Source organism: Schistocerca americana, chromosome 1, assembly GCF_021461395.2.
Source record: "Schistocerca americana isolate TAMUIC-IGC-003095 chromosome 1, iqSchAmer2.1, whole genome shotgun sequence".
Taxonomy (NCBI): domain Eukaryota; kingdom Metazoa; phylum Arthropoda; class Insecta; order Orthoptera; family Acrididae; genus Schistocerca; species Schistocerca americana.
In genome coordinates, this window is record NC_060119.1 from 1,016,251,605 (window position 1) to 1,016,277,436 (window position 25,832).

General features: G+C 42.7%; 1 protein-coding gene across 1 annotated transcript in view; it reads left to right on the top strand.

Annotated features, from left to right (window-relative positions):
* The window catches only part of LOC124596014 (probable E3 ubiquitin-protein ligase HECTD2), a 381,240-nt gene that overhangs the window by 218,575 nt on the left and 136,833 nt on the right, over positions 1-25,832 (top strand). The window contains exon 7 of the mRNA XM_047134973.1: positions 10,770-10,834. Within this exon, the coding sequence (XP_046990929.1) occupies positions 10,770-10,834 (65 nt within the window). The remainder of the gene's footprint in view (positions 1-10,769; positions 10,835-25,832) is intronic.

Below are 25,832 nucleotides of genomic sequence, written 5' to 3' on the forward strand. Positions count from 1 at the left end.
ACCTCATGTTTCATTTCATCTGTGACATTGAAGAACTATTTTTCATATACACACAGAATTTCTATGTTATATGCTAATGGGACCTCGTTCTTAGCATCTTCAAACAGAAAATTGGGAGTTTCTATGTTGGAATGGAGATGAGTGAACCATTAGTGTTGAAAAACATTTCTTCGTGTTTAGAATGACAATATTATGAAAACTGAAAAAATAGCAAAAATAAAAACGCACAATGCGGACGATTCTGAGTCCAAAGTTATGGCTAAGATCGGTTTACCGGATTTCTTTATGACGGTACAAGAACAAGAGCCGCCGAGGTTGCTGGACGCTCTGTAGAGATCACATCTACAGAGGATCTCACCTGAAATATCAATACTGAATTCAATGACCCCCGAATTCGACATACAAAACACTGTAAAAATGTCTTGTATTTTCCGTGAAAATTTGGGTTTGACGCAGTAATGTCTGATTTGCTTACAGTTAATCGAAACCGAAATGATGCGATCATCTCTCGGCAGTGTGATATGCAGATGTGTGACTTTTAAGTCACTTTATTTAATCTGAAAGAACTTACTCCTGACATTAAAATAATGAACACTTAAGCTAGATATGAATAAAATCTTTCCGTGCGTCGAGCCATGTCATTATGAGGCACTAAAATAACAATTTAGTCCCACTGATGAGGACCGATCCAGAGACGGTAGAAACATAGACTGCATATGTGTTTTAGTATTTCTTAATGACTCAGCCTAACACCCAAAAGGATTTTATTCAGATTGACACAGTTCGTGGAGGCCTACGAAAAATTAAACCAGATGATCTCCGAAATCGAACGGGCTAAAAAAAATGCAAAATCTGTATCATCGATGGAGAAAGTCGTGTTGAAATTTTTCATCAGGGATTTGTATTAAGTATAGAGTAACTGAAAAAGAGAAAAAGACCACAGTTCCATAGTATATCTATTTAATAGATTAATTCTACAAGGAATACATGAAAAATCAATACCATTTTTGGAAGAGGAAGAAGATCTTTGGATCTTTGGACAGGACGCAGCAATTGTATACAAGTAAATATCCGTCTTTGCCAAAATTGGCGGTTTTCAGTACTAAATACTTCCTTGTGCTCTTTGTATAGGCCCCTTCTCGCGAATACGGGCTTTTTAAAAATAAGTCAATGAGTCAGGAGAGTATATTCACGTCGAATAAAGACATCATGGACGAGATAAATTTCACTTAATGTAGAACTCAAGCTGTGGTATTTTTTGGCTAGCTGGAAACTGCTAAAACGTTGCTCTACGTAGTGTACTGACGTACAACGGGGAGTATATGAGAAATCAACTGCCATGAACTCACTTTTCTACAGGCTGGTGTCCTTGTGAATACATTCTCTTCAGAAACTTTGCTACGAGATTCACGTCGGATGAAGTGATCACGGACGAGGTAGTTTTGTAGATCTCGAAGTATCGTATTTTTTTGAGCGCTGGAGGAGGTTACAAAGTCGTACCACGCAAAGTATAAGAAAAATAAATCGATTTTGGAACACAATGGTTCGGGTGACCAATTTCTCGATTGCCCCTCCTATACATATTCACGAATTAAGGAAGGAGAGAAAACAGCAATGTGTCTAATCCCAATGGTTTTTTTATTATTATTCTTGCATATCCAGATGTCTATAACATAGTAAGAATAACAAAAGACCAGTGGAATTGTGACTAATTGCTGTGTTCCTATCATTCCTTAATTAATCTACAGTTGCTGTGCTTATCGATTCCTTATGGAATAAAAAATTGAATATTCGGGATTGGCAAACAAAGCACACGCAGGAGCGCTGGATACCATAGCCTGTGGACAGTTGCTCCGTGACTTCTAGTTTCAAGTTGGAGGGTAATCCTATCGGCGAACTCTAATAGCTCTGTGTGATAACTCGTAAGGTGAGAACGAATATATATCGAGTTTCAGAATAAAATCTCAAGGTAACCGTGATATGCATACAGTAACGCGATGTGATAAACATGTCATGTGATCATAAGGATGCGGTCGCAGATTAACAACCTTCCCCATTTTACGAACTGGATTCATAAGCAGTGTCCGTCCAACATTTAGTAGTTACTTCGCTGTACATTCGATAACAGTCTGGGGAGAATTAACATGTAATGAGAATACACGCTATTGGCAGACAATTAATCAAATAAGTGTTTAGTCCTTCACGGAAATGTTATTGATACCAGCCGGTGTAGCTGGAGTAACCTTGCAATTACTTAGAGCAAACATTAGTTTTGTTGACCATTTTCGACAGCAAACGCCTTCATCCATTATAAGCAATCGAACACGTCTTCCGGTCTGCTAATGGGTTGTGCATTAAGCCAACACGACGGTCTGCTTCAGCAAACATCGGGCACCATAGTCACACCCTCCACTAGTGGCATTAGGGTACACTGTGTAGCGAACTTCCGAAGGTAAACAGCTGTCATACTGAAGTTATACTCAGTAAAAAAGTGCACCGGTACTTTAAAACGTCTTCATTTTTCTAAGTTGGAAAATCTGAACGGAAATACATGTTAACGGAACAATAGTACTGTATGTTTTATGCATATAAACTTCAGTTGCTACGGAAAATACATAACTAAGCAATTTTTGAAAGTACGCCCTAAAATCCAACGTGATAAACGTTAAAAAATAATCAATACATCGAAAAGAAAACTGAAAAATTAAAAAATTAGATCATGGAACCAGTTGACGACTTTTTTATTTAGGGCAGTTTAAGACATCGGCAGGACTGATAGCATAGGAGTTAACTTTCACTTAACATTTCTTAATCGAAAAGGGTCCTTTTTTGCAGATGATACTACTATTATAATAAACCTCATTACAGAGAAAGTAACAAAACTATTGTTAATGATGTTTTTCGAAGAATTATTACGTGGTTCTCCGTAAATGGACTCTCTTCGTACAACAGATAAAGCCATTCCGAGAATTTCTGTATCACATAACAGGAGTCAGTAAACAGGTTAGATTGCTCCTAATTTTTGGGTGTGTATACTGATGAACCTTGATCTGGAGGGAGCATATTACAGAGCTGCACAAACAAATGCGGTTAGCTACTTTTGCTCTTCATATACTTGCTAGTCTTGGAAACAATTTTCTAGGGTAGCTCGTCGCTTAGAAAGAAAGTATCGATTGATCAAAGGTGAGCAATAAGAATTATATGTGGTGTTCACCGGCCGTATTCATGTAGGTACAGTACCTGTTCAAGGAGTTAGGCATTTTAAATGCGATGTCAGAGTACACATATTCACTAATGCAATTTTTCATAAATAATCCGTCACAATTTGAGAAGAATACATACAACAACAGCGGAAAAAATTATCTTCATTATCCGCTATTGAAGCTGTCAATTGCTCAGAAAGTAGTTCAATATGCAGCAACAAAAATGTTTGACCACTTGCTCAGTAACATAAAATGCCTCACAGGTAGCGAAGAAAGTTTTCAATCTTACTTAAAATCGTTTCTAGTGGACTTGTACTTCTAGTCTGCGGACGAATTTTTATTTAAAAGTGGTAATCTGCTAAAAAATAGAACTTCTTGTTCTTAAGCGTATTTGCATGAGCAAGACTAAAAAGATCTCAGTAAAGTCAACGTTAATCATGTGTACATACCCTCCAATCTGCATCGTCGCACATCATTTCAATAAAATAATCGTTCAACTGCCCTACGGCATATGGAACTAATTAACAGCATAGGTAAAGAGTAAAAATGCCCAGAGTACTTTAACGGAATTTTCAAGTCTAAACTGAGCCTGAATGGGAAGTTTACAATCCTTGTATATTGTCAAATTTGACCCGTGCCAGTGAGATATAGACTTTTAATGTTAAAAGGACTCAAAAACTGAGAGTTTCCAAGAGAGCAATGGAGAATTCATATTGGCCATTAGTAGCAAAGATGGTATCTGGGAACATTCTGCACTGTTAAGTGAGTGTGATACTGAAATGGAGATTAGCGACACAGGCTGCCAGGTGACTGGATGGTAGATGGATCACGGAAGAACTCTGCTGGATTCAAATAAGTATGAAGAAACTGAGTCGATAACTAATAATATGTTGGGGACACATGATATTCATAGTATGCAACAAACAACACTGATGCATATATCTAACAACAGTATTGAACAGAGAAGTCTGGAGGCAAACTTTATCTAACAGTGATATCGAATAGCTGATGGCATTATTTATTTACACTGAAGCGACAAAGAAACTGGTATTGGCATGCGTATTCAAGTACAGAAATATATAAACAGGCAGAATACGGCGCTACGGTCGGCAACGCCTGTATCAAGTGTCTGGCGCTGTTGTTAGATCGTTTACTGCTGTTACAATGACAGCTTATCAAGATTAAAGTGAGTTTGAAGGTATTATAGTCGGCGCAAGAGCGATGGAACACGTCATCTCCGAGGTAGCAATGGAGTGGGGATTTTCCCGTACGACCATTTCACGCGTGTACCGTGAATATCAGGAATCCGGTAAAACATCAAATCTCCGACATCGTTGCGGCCGGAAAAAATCCTGAGAGAACGGGACCAACGACGACTGAAGAGAATCGTTCAACTTAATAGAAGTGCAACCCTTCCACAAATTGCTGCAGATTTCAATGCTGGGCCATCAACAAGTGTCAGCATGCGAGCCACTCAACGAAATATCATCGATATGGACTTTCGGAGCCGAAGGCCCACTCGTGCACCCTTGATGACTACACGATACAAAGCTTTACGCCTCGCCTGGGCCAGTCAACACCGACATTGGGCTGTTGATTACTGGAAACATGTTGCCTGGTCGGACGAGTCTCGTTTCAAATTGTATCGAGCGCATGGGTGTGTACGGGTATGAAGACAACCTCATGAATCCTTGGATGCTGCATCTCACCAGGGGACTGTTCAAGGTGGCGGAGGCTCTGTAATAGTGTGGGGCGTGAGCAGTTTGAGTGAAATCGGACCCCTGATACGTTACATACGAATCTGACAGGTGACACGTACGTAAGCATCCTGTCTGATCGGTCACCTGCATCCATTCTACATCCACATCTACATCCATACTCCGCAAGCCACCTGATGGTGTGTGGCGGAGGGTACCCTGAGTACCTCTATCGGTTCTCCCTTCTATTCCAGTCTCGTATTGTTCGTGGAAAGAAGGATTTTCGGTATGTCCATTGTGCGTTCCCACTGACTTGGACAATTCTAACAGGACAACACGACACCCCATACGTCCGGAATTGGTACAGAGTGGCTCCAAGAACACTCTTCTGAGTTTAAACACTTCCCCTGGCGGCCAAACTACCCAGACACGGATATTATTGAGCATATCTGGGATACCTTGCAATGTGCTGTTCGGAAGAGATCTCCACTCCCTCGTAATCTTACGGATTTATGGACAGCTCTGCAGGATCCATGGTGTCACTTCCCTCCAGCACTACTTCAGACATTAGTCGAGTCCATCGTGTTGCGGAACTTGTGCGTGCTCGCAGGGGCCTTTCACGATATTAGCCAGGTGTACCAGTTTCGTTGGCTCTTCACTGTACAATGGAGTGCTGGCTTTGTGTTGTTATGGTTAATGGGAAGGGAGTGGGTGAAACTCCATGCCGGCACTTGCGTAATCGTCTCGAAAGGCACGAAGGGGCCGTCGAGCTTAACGTCCCATCCATCCGACGGACGATAGCGCGCGCGCGCGAGAGAGAGAGAGAGAGATGGGGGGGGGGGGGGGGGGAGGAGACTGAAAGACTGGCTGTAAGCACTGTGGGACTTACCATCTGAGGTCATTAGTCCCCTAGACTTAGACCTACTTAAACCTAACTAATCTAAGGACATAGCACACAGCCATGCCCGAGGCAGGATTCGAACCTGCGACCGTAGCAGCAGCACAGTCCCGGACTGAAGCGCCTAGAACCACTTGGCCACATCGGGCGGAGGGGTAAGACTATTCCATACTTTTTTCTATCAGTCTTCTGTTACGTTTGGTGCGGTCCTACACGATTTTCACTTAATCTCGGTGTGGCATTTACACACAACGTCCTCTATCATTCGTTGGATGTATTCCCATGGCTGTTTTCTCCCACAGTTTTCAGCCTCTGCGGCTTCATCGCGTTCCATGGAAGTTTTTCAAATGGTTCAAATGACTCTAAGCACTATGGGACTTAACATCTGAGGACATCAGTCCCCAGGACTTAGAACTAGTTAAACCTAACAAATCTAAGGACATAGCACACATCCATGCCCGAGGCAGGATTCGAACCTGTGACTGTAGCAGCAGCGCGGTCCCAGACTGAAGCGCCTAGATCCGCTCGTCCACAGCAGCTGGCGGAAGATTTTTCCCGTAGTCTTAACTCATGTCCTATCATCCTGTCCCTTCTTTTAGTCAGTGTTTTCCACAAACTCCTTTCCTCGCTGATTCTGCTGAGGAGTTCTTCATTTCTTATCAGTTAATTTTCTTTTCAGCATCTTTCTGTAACAACATCTCAAACGCCTCAATGTTTTCCGAATTTCTCACAGTCCATGACTGACTGCCACGCAATGCTGTGTCCCAGAAGCACTCTGTCAGAAATTTCTTCCTAGAATCAAAACCTACATGCGTGTGCTAACCTGCTTCTCATATCCTCCTTGCTTCATCCACCTTGCTCTATTTTATTTCCAAGTTAGCAGAATCCCTTCCGTTCGTCTTCTAAGCTTTCCATAATTTTCTTGGTAAGTTTATTGCTGACCTCATTTCTGCTCATCCTCAGTACTTTCGTCTTTGTTTGTTTTATTCTCAGTCTATATTCTGTGCTCGTTAGAATATTCATTACATTTAATAGTTCCTGCAGTTCTTGCCTACTTTCACTGAAGATAGTAATGCCATCAGCGAATCTTAACAGTGATATCTTTTCACCTTGAATTTTGATCCTAATCCTGAATTTGTCTATTATTTCCATAAACGCTTCTTCAGTGTGCAGACCGAGCATTAGGGGAGAAAGACGGCATACGGGCTTTACGAACTTTTTAATCGGAATATTTCTCTCGTGGTCTTCCATTCTTATTTTCTCTTCTCGGTTATTGGACGTGTTATATGTTATCCGTCTTTGTCTTGTATCTATATTTCCCATATCACTCCAACTGCACTCGCCCCACACCATTACAGAGCCTCCATCAGCTTGACATGCAGGGTCCATGGCTCATGAGGTTGCCTCCATATCCATACACGTCCATCCGCTCGATACAATTTGAAACGAGACTCGTCCGACTAGGCAACATGTTTCCAGTCATCGACAGTCCAATGCCGGTGTTGACAGGCCCAGGCGAGGCGTAAAGCTTTGTGTCGCGTAGTCATCAAGGCTACACGAGTGGGCCTTCGGTTCCGAAGCCCCGTATCGATGATTTTTCGTTGAATGGTTCGTACGCTGACACTTTTTGATGGCCCTGCATTGAAATCTGCAGCAATTCGCGGAAGGGTTGCGCTTTTGTCACGTTGAACGTTTCTCTTGAGTCGTCGTTATTCCCGATCTTGTAAAATCCTTTTCGGCCGCAGCGATGTTGGAGATCTGATGTGTTACCGGATTCCTGATATTCACGGTACACTCGTGAAATGGGCGTACGGGGAGTCCCCGCTTCATCGCTGCCTCGGAGATGCTGTGTCCCATCGCTCGTGCGCCGACTGTAACATCGCATTCAAACTCATTTTAATCTTTATAACCTGCCATTGTAGCAACAGTACCCGATTTAACAACTGCGCCACACATTTGTTGTCTTATATAGGCATTTCGGACCGCAGCGCCGTATTCTGCCTGTTTATGCGTCTCTGTATTTGAATACGCAGTGTATAGCAGTTTTCTTGGCGCCTCAGTGTATAAGCACTCACAACAGTTGTCCACACGACACAGCTATGCACTTGACACTACGTAATTGCAGCCTGTCGGAGGAAGGCAAACACTCCACTATGGCCTTTCCTAGAATGGCGATGGAGGGTTCTTGCATCCGCCCCCCTACTCTCACATACAGCGTATTGAACTACTCTGAGTGACAGCTATCCATATTCGTGATTTTACATTTCCTGTGTTGCGGAATAACGTTCAATATGATTGTGCACTTAATCGTTCTCTAAACCACTACACATTCTAGATTATGCGTATCATTATAATAGTGCCTCTCAGAAACCAAACCGTCTAACTCCATTTTTTATCATTTTTCTGCTTTTGATAATGAAAATTTCACAAACATGTATATTTTCAGTATCCAAAGGTGTTTAACCTCCATTCATTAATTATTGCACCGTAGGTTACAATAGTTTCAATGGCAACTGAACATTTCGTTGCAGCTTTCGTAGACCAAAGTGACTAACTTCAATTTTCTTGTATGTATTTTTATAGCGTTTTCTTCCTCGTATTTAACCTCAGTATTCTATTCGCCCTCCTTAATACTGATTTTACGTGATCGTCGCTTGATATATCGAGTTAAGTATACCCCTAAATAATTGTTCAATTGTGCAAATGTTCAAATGTGTGTGAAATCTTATGGGACTTAACTGTTAAGGTCATCAGTCCCTAAGCTTACACACTACGTAACCTAAATTATCCTAAGGACAAACACACACACACACACCCATGCCCGAGGGAGGACTCGAGCCTCTGCTGGGACCAGCCGCACAGTCCATGACTGCAGCGCCATAGAACGCTCGGCTAATCCTGTGCGGCCCTAAATAATTATACATGAAGCTGACGACTTCAGTTGTATATCATAAACGAATCTTTTACGTATACAACTTTGTTTGTCATGATGTCAATAACGACAAAGGTTTTATTTGAGTAGGGCCAGAGAGAATTAGCTACATCCTTGAAACAGCGCCTAACAAACAAAGCAAAAGACCACAAACATATTCTGTCATATTCAGAGTCTTTCACCGTCAGACTCGAAATCCAAAAACTGTGTTAATCATGCTGAAGCTTCATCAAGGCTCTATAATCAAAGGAGATATTATTGATTTAAAATTGTTAATCCATGGATACAGTTATCTGCCAAATGACTCCGACTCCGGAGTAATTAAATCTAAAGTGAGAAAAACACAATACTACTTCTCACCAGAAGATTGTTACAATCCAATTCAGCACTGCAAAACAAAGAACCCCTTTTCAGCATTCGAAATGAATCACAATGATTTTTTGTTTACAAAGGCTCTTGAGGGCCCCATATCAAACCGCAAGAAGACAGTCGACGGCTTACCAGTACTTTGGCTTGACATTCGATGGATTCGATTGCAGACGTTTCTATTTTACGGCTCTACAGTACAAGACAACATTTGATAAGATTTTCCATTCCTTACGATGAAGATATCTACAGCACATAGTCAACCTCAAGGCGTGAATATAAACCAGAATGCCATATACGCTAGTATTCGCCCCATCAACAAGGATAAAGAGGGCAGCTCCCGCGTCCCTCCTAAGGAATATTCCTTCTGTGAATCATGATTACTGCAAAAAGACATTGGAAGTTATAGTGAAATAAAAAGTGAACTTTTTTCGTTGGCAATGTGACTAACTCCTGAAGAAATACAAATGTTCAATTGTTTTCTGTTCAAGTGATTAAGTATGCTGTGTTTTCAACAAACTTTTACATCACACAAAATTATAATTGCATGGCAAAATTATAATGAATAGAAATTTGAGTTTAATTGAAGCTGAATTTTCAATATGCATTTAACTTTAATCTCAGTTTTCTCAGTTCTTGTTGCACTGGAGTTCGGCAGTTTGGCCTCTGCCTGGCACATTATGCACGGATGGCTTAGCGTGTTGCGTCCTCGCGGTCTTTCGCGGCGGCACGTCCGACTAAAATCTTCTCGGTTTTCAAGCCGCGTCAATTCGAATAAAAATCTCGATCTTTCGATGGCCATCTCCGCCATCATCGACATCGGTTTTACTCCTGACGATGATTACGGAGATGGCCATCGAAAGATCGAGATTTTTAATCGAATTGACGCGGCTTGAAAACCGAGATTTTATTCTACCTTGGCGTGTTTTACACACACGGAACGTATCGCTTCTTCTGTTCGCACTAAATCACGTTGATGGGGTGCTGGATACAAGGGTCGTACACAGCGCTACAGATTCCACAACAGATGACATTGCAGTGTCATGACAACATGATTTACGCGTCTGAATGCAAAGGAAACGACACTCCTAACAACAATGTGCAAACTACTTGTTACGTTTTCCTCGCGATTGGAATTACACAAGAGAATATGTGGACGATACATCAACATACGAGTGGTAAAAATGAGAGCAGTCAGGGTATCATTGTATGCCCTTGATAATTAGACATTTCTCCTGTTTATGTTCCTGCTCTAGCGGGAGCAATGATGCATCCTGAGGAGTTTTCGCAAGATTGTTACCATGGATTAATTCAGTATTGAAAGCATAGACGAGCTGATTCGACTTGTGAAGGTTCAAAAATGGCTCTGAACACTATGGGACTTAACACCTGAGGTCATCAGTCCCCTAGAACTTAGAACTACTTAAACCTAACTAACCTAAGGACATCATACACATCCATGCCCGAGGCAGGATTCGAACCAACGACCGTAGTGGTCGCGCGGTTCCAGACTGAAGCGCCTGGAGCCGCTCGGCCACAACGGCCGGCCACACCTGAAGGTTTGTGTTCCCAAGCTGCTGAACCAGTGAAACCGAATTCTACTTGAATGTGTAATATCCATGTAACAAAATTCGTAATACTGTTCTTAACGTTATGTTTCCTTTCTGTTGCAGCCATCGATCATTCACAAGATCGTCATGAAGGCAATCATCAACGCGCTGCTGGAAGAAGACAGAGTGTGAGTACAGTGTTCATTTCCAAAGCTATGTGATTCGCTTGACAATAAAATAGTAATTCAATACAGAATTACACGAGAGACATCTATAGGGTGTATCAAAATTAACAGCTAAAAACCGAAACCATGAAAGTATGCGATTTCTTGGTTAGGTAGGCCATGTCTGAAACTTGAGATTAGATTTTGTACTAACAACGACAATATTTCATATTTCCCGGTGGATTTGTGTCGAGGTCCGGTGAACCGGCCAGTCTGTGGATGGTTTTTAGACGGTTTTCCATCTGCCTCGGCGAATGCGGGCTGTTTCCACTTATTCCGCCTCAGTTATACTATGTCGGCGATTGCTGCGCAAACAAGTTCTCCACGTACGCGTACACCACCATTACTCTACCACGCAAACATATGGATTACACTCGTCTGGTGTGAGACGTTCCCTGGGGGGGTCCACCGAGGGCCGAACCGCACAAAAACCCTGGATTCGGTGTGGGGCGGTGGAGGGGTGAAGTGGACTGTGGTAGCCGTCATGGGGTTGTGGACCACTGCAGCTGCGGCGGGGACGGAGCCTCTCCGTCGTTTCTAGGTCCCCGGTTAACATACGATACGATACGATATTTCATATTGGAAGCACACATTCTTAGTATGTCCAAAATGGCTTGTTTGCGGACCCCTATTTACTGGAACATTTTTGATTGTACGTTCTAAGACAAAAAAAAAAAAAAAAAAAACTCGCCACGAAGAAATTATCCGAATGGTACGGGAATCGGTAGTTGTGATGTACAGACAAACAAATGATTACAATTCCAGAAAAAATTGAATAATTTATCAAGAGAAAGAGCTCCTCAAATTGAGCAACCCAATAACCCGTTGGCGCACCTCTGGCCCTTGTACAAGCAGTTATTCCGCTTGGCTTTGATTCACAGAGTTGTTGGATGTCCTCCTGAGGAATATCGTGCCAAATTCTGCCCAACTGACGTGTTAGATCGTCAAAATACCGAGACGGTTGGATCGCCCTCCCCACAATGCTCCAAACGTTCTCAAATAGGGAGAGATCCGGCAACCTTACTGGCCGTGGCAGGGTTTAGCAATCACGAAGATGAGCACTAAAAACTCTCGCCATTTGCGGACGTGCATTATCTTGCTGAAATGTAAGCTCACGATGGATCGCCATGAAGGGCAACAAAACGCGGCGTAGAATATCGTCGACGTAACGCTGTGCTGTAAGCGCGGCCCAGGGTAATAACCAAGGGGGTCATACTATGAAATGAAATGGCACCTCAGACCATCATTCCGGGTTGTCGGGACGTAAGCGAGTGACAGTCGAGTGGTTTCCCACAGCTATCTGGCGCGTCTCCAGATATGGCTTTGCTGGTCATCGTGGCTTAGTTCGAAGCGGGACTCCTCACTAAAGACAATTGTACTCCAATCAATGAGATTCCAAGCCGAAGACGTCTCCAGCAATGTTGTCGGAACTCTCCCCAACTGAGAAGGTTTGGAAGACTAGTGGTAGGCCCCTCAAACCAGCTCGGGATTTTGAAGCTAACGCGCAAATTGGACAGAATTTGGCACGATCTTTCTCAGGAGGACTTCCAACAAATCTGTCAGTCAATGCCAAGCACAATAACTGCTTGCATAAGGGCCGGAGGTAGACCAAAGTGCCGGCCGAAGTGGCCGTGCGGTTAAAGGCGCTGCAGTCTGGAACCGCAAGACCGCTACGGTCGCAGGTTCGAATCCTGCCTCGGGCATGGATGTTTGTGATGTCCTTAGGTTAGTTAGGTTTAACTAGTTCTAAGTTCTAGGGGACTAATGACCTCAGCAGTTGAGTCCCATAGTGCTCAGAGCCATTTGAACCATTAGACCAAAGTGTTATTGGTTCAAATGACTCTAAGCACTATGGGACTCAAAATCTGAGGTCATCAGTCCCCTAGACGTAGAACTGCTTAAACCTAACTAACCTAAGGACATCACACGTCCATGCCCGAGGCAGGATTCGAACCTGCGACCGCAGCAGCAGCGCGGTTCCAGACTGAAGCGCCTAGAACCGCCCGGCCACAGCGGCCGGCAAAGAGTTATTGATTTGCTCAATTTGTGAAGCTCTTTCCTCGAATAAATTATTTTATTTTTCTAAAAGTGTAGTCATTTGTTTATCTGTACATGTAAATCACATCTACCGATTTCCATCCTATTAGAATAATTCCTTCGAGGTGTGTATTTTTTTTTTTTTTTTGGAGTATATTATCGTATACTTTCACCCATGTCGGTGGTTCTCATTCAGTATGATACCTGTATATTACGGTCCCATAGTCCACGAAGCATCTCGTCAGTCACCGACGTACTCCGAGGAAGGTGCGGGATGTCACCAGCCTCGCTTTCCGGAGGGCAGTGATTCCAAAGCCATCCAGATTTAGGTTTCCCGTGAGTACCCCGAATCATTTACAGAAAATACTGTGGTGCTTTCGTTGAAAATGTCACAGCTGATATCCTTCCTCAAGCCGAGCTTGTGGTTCATCTCTAATGCCCCCGTCGTTAACGGAATGTTAAATCCAAATGAATTTTCTTCAATAATAGTCTTATATTAAAAGCCATCGATGTAATTCTGCTGAGAAATGTACTGGGTAGTTAGTGCAAACGCTGTTTCTCAATGGATAGGTTTTGTTATTCGTCGTTTCATTCACTATGACGGAGGAGGGGGAGCATTGCTGATAAGTCCTCGGTTTTATAAAGAAAAAAGCTATTATCAGATTGAAAAAAAATTATTTACTCAACATACTCCCCCTTGTGCTCAACACATCTATGCCATATTTATTCCATCTTCTCAGCTTCTTCACCCCATCCAAAAAAAAACATCGATTGTACTACAGGCCACTCATCAGTAGCCTTTCCTCAGTGTTCCGAATTCGTCATCCCTGGAGATGTTTCTTGAGGTTTTGGAACAAGGGTGGCCACGTCAGGCGAATAGGGTGGATGTTTGAGGATTTCAAAGTGAAACTCTGCCATAATTTATGCTGCGTGTTGGCCGCCTTGTGAGGAGGGATTCCTTTCCTCGGCTTTCCTCGATCTTTGAAGACCAATTGTAGCTTTAAGTAGTCAATAACCAGTATTCCATCTTTATTCCAAGCGATGGACGCGAGCAACTTGTCTGCTGCTTTTTGTGTTTTGAGCTTCTTCGTACCTGGAGAACCGTTGCGTCTCAGTTCATTGGACTGTGCACACCCATGTTTCATCCATGGTAACGGAACGATCCAAAAATCCCGCAGGAACCCGACGACAGTTGACCAAAATATACTGTGAAGCAATCGATTGTTCAAGCTTTTGGTCTCCACTGAAACATTTCGGAAGCCATTTGGCTGAGAGCTTTCTCATCTCCAACATCTCATGAATAATATGATCCCCATGTTCTCGGGATGTTCCCAGAGAGTCTTCTATCTTTCTAGCAGTTATTATCAGACCATCCATGATCCCGTAACGAACACGTCTACGGTTTCCAGAACTGTAACTTGAGTTGGCCTTCCAGAGTGCTCCGCATCTTCAGTACTGAAATGCAAAAACCCAGTTCTTGATAGTGGAGTAGGAAGGACAGTTACCACCCAATGTAACAGACAAATTTGTTTGGCCGTGTTCCTATTTAATAAAAGATACTGAGCCACAGCACGACTCTCTTGCACTGTGAATTCACGATTTTCTTGTGCCGTGTTCACTTGAAGCCCACACAGAAAAATAAAAAGCAATGTTACTGCTGTACACTTATTGTCACATACAAAGTAAAGAACAAGTTTTAATACAAAACATCAGAATTAATGTACGTCTGTGTTAACTAGGAAAAGCCCAGGACTGATCAGCAATCCCTCGTACATCACTTGTCTCGGTAAGGGGTCCCGCTGCAGACGCTACATATCAGTACAAACAGGACTCTAGTGACGAAGTGAAGCACAAAAATTACAGGAATAACTATACTCAATGTACATAGAAACAAGAACTCGTGCATCGTGAAATAAATATATATATATATATATATATATATATATATATATATATATATATATATATATATACCGATAAACATTCATTGATCGAGTTAGGCGGGCCGGCGTGGCCGAGCGGTTCTAGGCCCTACAGTCTGGAACCGCGCGACCGCGGGGTCGCAGGTTCGAATTCTGCCCCAGGCATGGTTGTGTGTGATGTCCTTAGGTTAGTTAGGTTTAAGTAGTTCTAAGTTCTAGGGGACTGATGACCTCAGAAGTTAAGTCCCATAGTGCTCAGAGCCATTTGATCCATTTTTTGATCGAGTTAGAAAAATACAAAATCACAGAAGGAACAGATTGTGCAAAGTGCACACAGGCCATATTTTACAGTAATCGAAAAATTACAATGTAAACATAATTCCGATGTTAGCAATTCATTCTCTCTCTCTCTCTCTCTCTCTCTCTCTCTCTCCCCTTTCCCTCTCCCTCTCCAGCTCTCTCTTTTTAGTAAACTAAATAATGTATAATAGTAGAAACAAGACTAGATAGACATTTTAAATGGTAAGGCAAGAGACTGTAGAAAGACATATATGATCAAGTTTTCGTCATTACATTATTCTAATATATGTTTGTTTTATGTTTAGAAAAAGAATTTAGTTGCAAGAGCTCTAGACAGATATTACAAGTGTAATTTACAGAACGATAGAAAGTTAAATCTCCAATTTTCATGTTGTGTCGAAGGAATTTGGCGGCCGCTGTGGCCGAGCGGTTCTAGGCGCTGCAGTCCGGAACCGCGCTGCTGCTACGGTCGCAAGTTCGAATCCTGCCCCGGGTATGGTTGTGTGTGATGTCATTAGGTTTAAGTAGTTCGAAGTCTAGGGAACTGATGGCCTCAGATGTTAAGTCCCATAGTGCTTAGAGTCATTTGAACCCTTTTCGAAGGAATTTATTGTGAAATATGACCCGCAGCTAGTTTCGCCATGTTCTGACAACATATTAAATAAATTATCAACCGTCGATTTTTGTGTGTGTGTGTGGGGGGGGGGGGGGTGTATTTGGTTATTTGGGTACTTCATCTAGTTCTTCAGTTTTTAGTAACAATAAGAACCTTAAGACAAAATGTTTACAGCGTTTATTATGGACCGAGCAAGACTGAAACAAACTTGCAATATTGCAGTCACTAACTTCTTCCTTTCCTTTGATGTGATGCTATCGTTTTTCATCGTGATGTCGCAACTTTGTGAGAAATTCAGCTCGACTTCAGAAACACAAACACAGAAGCTGCATACGTGCGTTCTACTGATCGATGTTGCGAAACACAAGGTACTCGGGGCCACACAAAGTAATCGAACGCGTATCGCGGGCAAACATTTGCCTACCGTCGAAATAACACCAGCACGTGTCTTAGCCAAATGCCAGAGTTTCGCCTCGAGTCTCTGTAGCCTGAATTAACAGTGTTTGCGACGACGGTGCTTAAACGTGCACTGCATTTCCTTGGGAACACATCGTTTCCTCTACCGGCAAACATACACTCAACTAGGGAAAGAATATACTACATAAGTGCTGCCTTAGCAACAGTGATACATAGATAGTGGAATTTTTTGCTATGTTGCCGTGCTTGGACAGCAGGAAAACCGTGGCCTGGTCACGTGAGTCCAGATTTCAGTTGGTAAGAGCAGATGGTATGGTTCGAAAGATTGACCCTTGTTAATTCACATGACAGAAGAAGCTGGAAATCACCGCCGTTGACATCGATGTAGCTCTGTTCTAGATTAATCAAACTGTGAGACACACATAGCATCTCTGCCTAATGGATAGCAAGAACAGCATTTTCAGTAATCTGCTGTGTCTCATCCACGGTGTGGGGATTGTTTTGGCCCATTTGCCTCTTCGATTTGCCCCAGGTAAAAATCACAGGGAGAGAGACGGCTAGGATCGAGGTGGCTAGGACATTGCACTGCCTCTACTTATTGTCCTATTCCCGTCGAACACCTCATGAACTCGTGACAATGTCGTCGAAGAGATGTGTTTCGTTGCTCCGTCCTCCTGAAAATATCCATACAGTCGTTGTTCTTCTGTGAGTTGCTTCACGTATGGATTAAACAAAAGATATACCAGTTAGCTTTAACACTATGATGAAAGAGTCTTATTACGATGTGGACACCGGACACGGCGCAACAAACACCGATCCTGAGATTACGCAACGGTTCTTCAAAGTATTGATGAGTGTTTTTTGGCGCATAATATCGCGTGTTCTATGAATTTACATACCTAGAGACACTGACCAAAGCCACATCCGAAGAAATAAAAAACAATCCAAAAGTCTTCATTCCCTTTCACTCAGAATCCACCTCAGACACGTGACAGCAACCGAATGGTGCACTGAAATCACGGTTTCCAACATTTTCTGTGATGATCAGTTCTCCTGTTCTTTTACTAAGATCAGCTCCGCATTAGTCTGTACACTGAGGTGACAAACTCAGGCGATAGAGATAAGCGCATATACATCTACATCTACATCTACATTTATACTCCGCAAGCCACCCAACGGTGTGTGGCGGAGGGCACTTTCCGTGCCAATGTCATTACCTCCCTTTCCTGTTCCAGTCCCGGATGGCTCGCGGGAAGAACGACTGCCGGAAAGCCTCCGTACGCGCTCCAAACTCTCTAATTTTACATTCGTGATCTCCTCGGGAGGTATAAGTAGGGGGAAGCAATATATTCGATACCTCATCCAGAAACGCACCCTCTCGAAACCTGGACAGCAAGCTACACCGCAATGCAGAGCGCCTCTCTTGCAGAGTCTGCCACTTGAGTTTGCTAAACATCTCCGTGATGCTATCACGCTTACCAAATAACCCTGTGACGAAACGCGCCGCTCTTCTTTGGAACTTCTCTATCTCCTCCGTCAACCCGATCTGGTACGGATCCCACACTGATGAGCAATACTCAAATATAGGTCGAACGAGTGTTTTGCAAGCCACCTTCTTTGTTCATTGACTACATTTTCTAAGGACTCTCCCAATGAATCTCAACCTGGCCCCCGCCTTACCAACAATTAATTTTATATGATCATTCCACTTCAAATCGTTCCGTACGCATACTCCCAGATATTTTACAGAAGTAACTGCTACCAGTGTTTGTTCCGCTATCATATAATCATACAATAAAGGCTCCTTCCTTCTATGTATTCGCAACACATTACATTTGTCTATGTTAAGGGTGAGTTGACACTCCCTGCACCAAGTGCCTATCCGCTGCATATCTTCATGCATTTCGCTACAATTTTCTAATGCTGCAACTTCTCTGTATACTACAGCATCATCCGCGAAAAGCCGCATGGAACTTCCGACACTATCTACTAGGTCATTTATATGTATTGTGAAAAGCAATGGTCCCATAACACTCCTCTGTGGCACGCCAGAGGTTACTTTAACGCCTGTAGACGTCTCTCCATTGAGAACAACATGCTGTGTTCTGTTTGCTAAAAACTCTTCAATCCAGCCACACAGCTGGTCCGATAAACAAATCAGGCGATAGTGCGGAACTGTAACGAACGCCTTCCGGAAGTCAAGGAAAACAGCATCTACCTGGGAGCCTGTATCTAATATTTTCTGGGTATCATGAACAAATAAAGCGAATTGGGTCTCACACGATCGCTGTTTCCGGAATCTATGTTGATTCCTACAGAGTAGGTTCTGGGTTTCCAGAAACGACATGATACGCGAGCAAAAAACATGTTCTAAAATTCTACAACAGATCGACGTCAGAGATATAGGTCTATAGTTTTGCGCATCTGCTCGACGACCCATCTTGAAGACTGGGACTACCTGCGCTCTTTTCCAATCATTTGGAACCTTCCGTTCCTCGAGAGTCTTGCGGTACACGGCTGTTAGAAGGGAAGCAAGTTCTTTCGCGTACTCTGTGTAGAATCGAATTGATATCCCGTCAGGTCCAGTGGACTTTGCTCTGTTGAGTGATTCCAGTTGCTTTTCTATTCCTTGGACACTTATTTCTATGTCAGCCGTTTTTTCGTTTGTGCGAGGATTTAGAGAAGGAACTGCAGTGCGGTCTTCCTCTGTGAAACAGCTTTGGAAAAAGGTGTTTAGTATTTCAGCTTTATGCGTGTCATCCTCTGTTTCAATGCCATCATCATCCCAGAGTGTCTGGATATGCTGTTTCGAGCCACTTACTGATTTAACGTAAGACCAGAACTTCCTAGGATTTTCTGTCAAGTCGGTACATAGAATTTTACTTTCGAATTCACTGAACGCTTCACGCATAGCCCTCCTTACGCTAACTTTGACATCGTTTAGCTTCTGTTTGTCTGAGAGGTTTTGGCTGTGTTTACACTTGGAGTGAAGCTCTCTTTGCTTTCGCAGTAGTTTCTTAACTTTGTTGTTGAACCACGGTGGGTCTTTCCCGTCCCTCACAGTTTTACTCGGCACGTACCTGTCTAAAACGCATTTTACGATTGCCTTGAACTTTTTCCATAAACACTCAACATTGTCAGTGTCGGAACAATAATTTTCGTTTTGATCTGTTAGGTAGTCTGAAATCTGCCTTCTATTACTCTTGCTAAACAGATAAACCTTCCTCCATTTTTTTAATATTCCTATTTACTTCCATATTCAGGGATGCTGCAGCGGCCTTATGGTCACTGATTCCCTGTTCTGCGCTCACAGATTGAAGTAGTGCCGCTTACACAAGGTATAAAAGGGCAGAGCGCTACGCATGTCCTTAAATGAAACCATTTTAACAGCATTAACAGCTGTTACTTTAATTGTTATTGCATTATCTTCGTTTTGCCTAATGATTCAGTAAATGGAATAATCACAGTTAAAACATTTGTACTCATATGATTCATGTGAAAAGATTTCCGATGTAGCTATGGCTGCACGACGGGAATTAATAGGCTTTGAACGCGGAGTGGTAGTAGGAGCTAGACATATAGAACGTTCCATTTCGGAAATCATTAGGCAACTCCGAGATCCGCAGTGTCAGGAGTAAGCCAAGAGTACCAAATTTCAGACATTACCTCTCACAGCGCACAACGCATTGGACAACGGCCTTCACTTAACGACCAAGAGCAGCGACGTTTCCCTAGAGTTGTCAGTGCTAACAGATAAGCAACACTCCGTGAAATAACCGCAGATACGTACGTGGGACTATGACGAACGTATCCATTAGGACAGTGAGGCGATATTTGGCATTACTGAGCTATGGGGGCAAGCGACCGACGTGAGTGCCTTTGCTAACTGCACGACATCGCCTGCAACGCCTTTCCTGGCCTCTGGAACGCTGCTTGGACAGCAGGAAAACCTTGGCCTGGTCACTCGAGTCCAGATTTCAGTTGGTAAGAGCTGATGGTAGGGTTCGATTGTGGTACAGACCCCAGGAAGCCATGACCCAAATTTTCGACAAAACGTTGTGCAAGCTGGTGGTGGCTCCGTAATGGTGTGGGCTGAGTTTACATGGAATGGACTGTACCCTCTGTCCAACTGAACTGATCACTGAATGAAAACAGTTATTTTCGGCTATTTGGAGATAATTTCAGCCGTTCATGGACTTCATATTTCCAAACAACGATGGAATTTTTATAAACGACAATTCCTCATATCACCGGGCCACAATTGTTCACAATTAGTTGGAAGAACGTTCTGGACAGTTCGAGCAAAACGTTTGGCCACCCAGATCGCCATGAATCCCATCAAACGTTTATGGAACATAATCGGGAGGTCAGTTCGTTCACAAAATCCTGAAATCGTGTAAAAACCATCTCAGCTACGCATTTGCGTAAATTGGCATAAAAGTTAGCGGATATACATTTTTCCATGATTTATATTGGCCGTAAATACGTAAAATCTGTCCATTTAATCCGATAAACCTCAGAGCAACGAACGGGGTGCAGAATATCGTTGACTCACCACTGTGCTGTAAGAGTGCTGCTGATAACAACCAACAAGCTCCTGCTATGAAAAGAAATGACACCCCAGACCACCACTCCTGGTTGTCGCACGGTATGGCGACAACTGTCAGGTTTGTATCCCACCGCCACCCGTGACGTCTCCAGACACGTTTTCGAACCTGAAATTTCAATGATTGGAGAAGAACAGTCTTCAGTGAAGAGTCGCACTTCGAACTGAGCCCCGATGGACAGCAAAGACGTGTCTCGAGACGCTGCAGACAGAGGTAGGATACCAACGTAATTGTCGCTCGCTACGACCGGAAACGATGGTCTGGGGTGCCACTTCATTTCATGCTAGGACCCCTTTGGTTGTCATTCGCATCACCCATAGAGCACAGCTGTAAGTCAACGATATTCTACGGCCCGTTTTGTTGCCCCTCATGGCAAGCCATCCTGGGCTTACATTTCAGCAAGATAAAGCCCGCCTGCACAAAACGAGAATTTCTACTGCTTTTCTTCCTGCTTGCCAAGCCCTACTTTGGCCAGTTATGGTGACGGATCTATCCCCAACTGAGAACCTTTGGAGCGTTATGGGCAGGGTTCTTCCATCAGCTCTGGATTGTGAGGTAACGGAGCAGTCGTCGCGCCCTGAAAATATTCTAAGTTCGGGCCGAACGGCCAGCCGGGACCCGGCAGCAAACACGTAGTGCCAAACGTTAGCCACACGAGAGGGGCAGCCCCAGCGTGCGGTCCATCGAGCACGTGGCTAGAAATTCCTTGGTGACACTGTGCGCCAGGAGGGCAAAAGATGGCGGACTTTGTGAAACCTTAATGGCAGACATTTAACAATTGGTATAGAAATTAATAGTAGCCAAATGAATCATGATACCTCAAAAGAAACATGTACATTACTATTATTTGCATGACGATTCTGATGGTGTAATCAGCTTTTCAATATCGTTATTAATTTAAAGTTCAGTATCTGATGGTAAATTATACAAGTAACACCCAGAAACGAATTTCCAAAATATAAACGCTACATCCGATTTTGTCGATCGCCATGTCTTTAGAAAGCTATCAGTGTAAACCTAAATTGGTATGAATTACAGGCGTGTAACTTGAATAATACATGAGTTATTAGAGGTCAAAGTGGCCGATTACTATCGATCGCGTCAGGCCGTAAGTACTCCACAGTTAAACGAAAAATGCTTATAAATATCTTTATTCATCTACGTCTTTGTTTATATCCGATATATACTATTCATGGAGAAATTGGTTAAATATTTACTGTGTTTTAGAAAGCACGGAGACATTAGGCTACTGGCCTACTTTTTGTTCTATTCCTTTGATATATGTTTATTTAATTTGTTTATGTATTTAATAATGTGTGTTAGAGCGTGTTTATGGTCCAGCAGTAGGAATGTTTTTTTTTTAATTTCAAGTTATTTAAATGTAACTCCAGTATTTAGTATGTGTTTAAATATGTTTGTGAGTGTAAGTTGGCTTGGAGGCATGGAGGGAGCGCTCTAGCCAATCACAGCGCTCGTTAATGGGGAGACTGTATGGAAGTGGGGGAGAAGGATCGTTTCGAGAGAGGACGGGGCAGTTGTGGGGGAAGGGCAGTGCTGGACGGGACAGCACAGGACACGGGAAGTGCTGGACACGACGTCGTGACGGACGCAGAGTCGGCGGAAAGACGTGGACAGTGGAGCAGTTTGCGCATGGTTGCAGAGGATAGAAATATTTCGGAGTGCCAACCTGTGCTCGTGTGTGATTTCCATGGCTTCTGCAGTGAAGATGTAGTATGCGTTCAGAAGTGAATATCTCGCGAGCTATGTTGCTGTTCATAACTAATTACGTGAAGTAGGAATCTATTGTTTCCCAGTTATTCAACTTTTATTTCATTTAACTGCTGAACCGTCGAGACCAATAAGTGTTTTGCAGAAATATACCACATTCTCAAAAGTACTTCTACTGTCGTACTCATCATTTAAAGTCGTTAAGATAGTACCTGCACATTTTATTTAATTGTAATCTTCCATTTATAAATTTATATGTTACATTCATAATTCGCAATTGCCAAGTGATAGAAACCTTCCACCATTCGATTCATGTGTTAATTCTTATCGTATACTGAAGACTCAGCAGTATTTGGCCTGTAATGCGGCAACTACGTATCCCAGCCCCTAGACAACGAAACCAGCCAAAATTTTTAATATTCCAACGCTGAGTAGGGGGGTACGTAGTTGAGGGCCACCTCATTTCATTCATTTTCAATTTGAAAGCCCGCAGGATTTTGACGATCTAATTCTCTAGTTGGACAGAATTTGGCATGATGTCTCTCAGAAGTACATAAAACAACTGTTTCAATCAATACCAAGCCGAATAACTGCTTGCATAAGAGCCAGAGGTAGCCTAACGCTTTATTGACTCCCTTATTTTATGAAGCTCTTCCTCTTGAACAAGTCATCCATTTTTTCTGGAATTGTAATCATTTGTTCCTGTGTACATGTACATCACTTCAAGCGACTTCCTACGCATTTGGGTAATTCCTTTGTGAAGTGTTCTCTTTTTTGACTTACAATTGGACTGCATATAGTGGAAAAAGCGTTGTGATTTCAGGAAACAACAGAAAATATAAGTCAGGATGGCATGCGTGGAGTTTTAGGAGCATTGCGCTACCAACTGCAACAATTCTGCACGCCTCGCGAAACCACTCAAAACTACAGTTTGTCACAAATTTCTTTCGCAAAATTACGCAGTGACTCTACCACGATTCTCGTCGATCAACCATCTTCTTCAGCATAAGAAAATTTTGTCTAAGATACAGAAGGAAACTTATTGAAGGAGAATGAAAAAATGTTAGATTAAGTTAAAGCTCAATAGAAAAGAAAATCTTGAAACATTTTGGTCCATAATTGACAGAAACCTTAAAAGATAACAAAAACAGTAATACTGCGACAGACCATCAACAATAAGTGACACTAAAGTTAACTGCAACTGTTTGTTTTCTCTATAGTGCACAATATCTCTTCTACCTTACACAGACACTTCCCCACGGGACTGGCAACCAATTCTTTGCGGTAATTTTGATATTTGCAAAATCTGAAGTCACTTAAAACGTTAGCGATCTACATACACTTAATAGAGTACGATGTAAGTGTTGGCCTCTGGTAGTTGGGCATTGTACACTGTTGTTGTTGTTGTTGTGGTCTTCAGTCCAGAGACTGGTTTGATGCAGCTCTCCATGCTACTCTATCCTGTGCAATCTTCTTCATCTCCCAGTACCTACTGCAACCTACATCCTTCTGAATCTGCTTAGTGTACTCATCTCTTTGTCTCCCTCTACTATTTTTACCCCACACGCTGCCCTCCAATACTAAATGGGTGATCCCTTGATGCCTCAGAACATGTCCCACCAACCGATCCCTTGTTCTAAGCAAGGTGTGCCACAAATTTCTCTTCTCCCTAATTCTAATCAATACCTCCTCATTAGTTATGTGATCTACCCATCTAATCAGCATTCTTCTGTAGCACCACATTTCGAAAGCTTCTATTCTCTTCTTGTCCAAACTATTTATCGTCCACCATTGTACGCTATATGTCGTTTAATAGTGAACATTTGTAAAATAAATTGCATTTTAAATTATGATCTTGGGGTTGAAGCTCTTTCTTCCGTGTTTGCTTTAACAATACATATGTTTTTGGATGGGGTCCGCCTTTACCAAAACACAATTTTGTTTTTTATCCCAAACATGTTTCACTGCAGTTGCAGCATCATAAGTGGGCTTTTGCTTTATGGCTTTCTACCACATGATGTGGTTTTCCTGATGTATTATGTTTTTTACAGTGACTGTTTTCTTTCACAGTTTGTCTAACTGTTTTCTTTCATAGTTTGTCAAACTGCGAAAGAAAACAGTCACTGTAAAAACGTAATAAATCAGGAAAACCACACTATGTGATAAAAATCCATAAAATAAATCCCACTGATGATGCTGCAACTGTAGCGAAACATGTTTGGGATAAAAAACAAAATTGTGCTTTGCATTTTAAATTATTTGTTTGAAGAAAACTAGTATTGTCATAGCCACCAGATGGCAGACCCACCACGTTCAGTCAGTTTTTTACAACCACCACTAAACAATATACCATTTCTCTCTCTCACCCCCCCCCCCCCCCCCCCTCTACCCCGCACACACATATGTATACATGAGTTGGTTTGAAGGCTTATTAGTTGGCAAAGCTGACTGAAGACTTCAGCACTGTGGTAGCACCGTCGTGTTTACGAACGAGATAGGCAGTAACAGCGCACTCACCAGTACTCTTACAAGTACAGCGCTATCACACGCTACACTCCTATGCGCCAACGCCATGTATAGCATCACAATTAAACACTGACCGACACTTTTGGTAGACAATACTGCTCGCACACTATCACCGTGGTAGAACGCATTCACAGCGTAATATGTTTAGGACTTCACGTTAAGTGATGAGGTTTCTTGTTTCGGTGAGTTCTAAAACAAATATGCATGTTTTGAAACTATGTTGTTTCAGTCACATATGATGCTTTTTTGATTCTGGCGCCTTTTAAAACCAAATCCCATGGTTGAAACAATTTTATCTAAGAATTTAATCGCTAACTTTGAAGTTCAGTTTTGTCCAATAAGAATTGTTAAGCAGGGCTGTTGCATAGCATATGTATTCGTTACTGGGTAAGAGGTATCACTGCCAGTTCTGGCCAAAATCTCTTTCCGCCGTCAGCTTTCCTGCAATCGCAATGTCATCGGTATTTTTTCCTGCAGTTGCAGCACAATAAAATTCCAGAATTGAATTGGCCTACCCAGAGTCCCAACCTGAAGCCAGTGGAACACCTCTGAGATGAACTTGAGAACGTCGAATTCGATGCAGACCTCAGCGTCCAGCATTACCTTTTCTCGTTTCGGTTCCTCCAAAGAGATTCAGACACCTCATGAGAAGTGTGTCCGGCAGAGTTCAAGCCGTCATAACGGCGAAAGGTGGATAGCGTATATTGTTGTTGTTGTTGTGGTCTTCAGTCCTGAGACTGGTTTGATGCAGCTCTCCATGCTACTCTATCCTGTGCAAGCTTCTTCATCTCCCAGTACTTACTGCAACC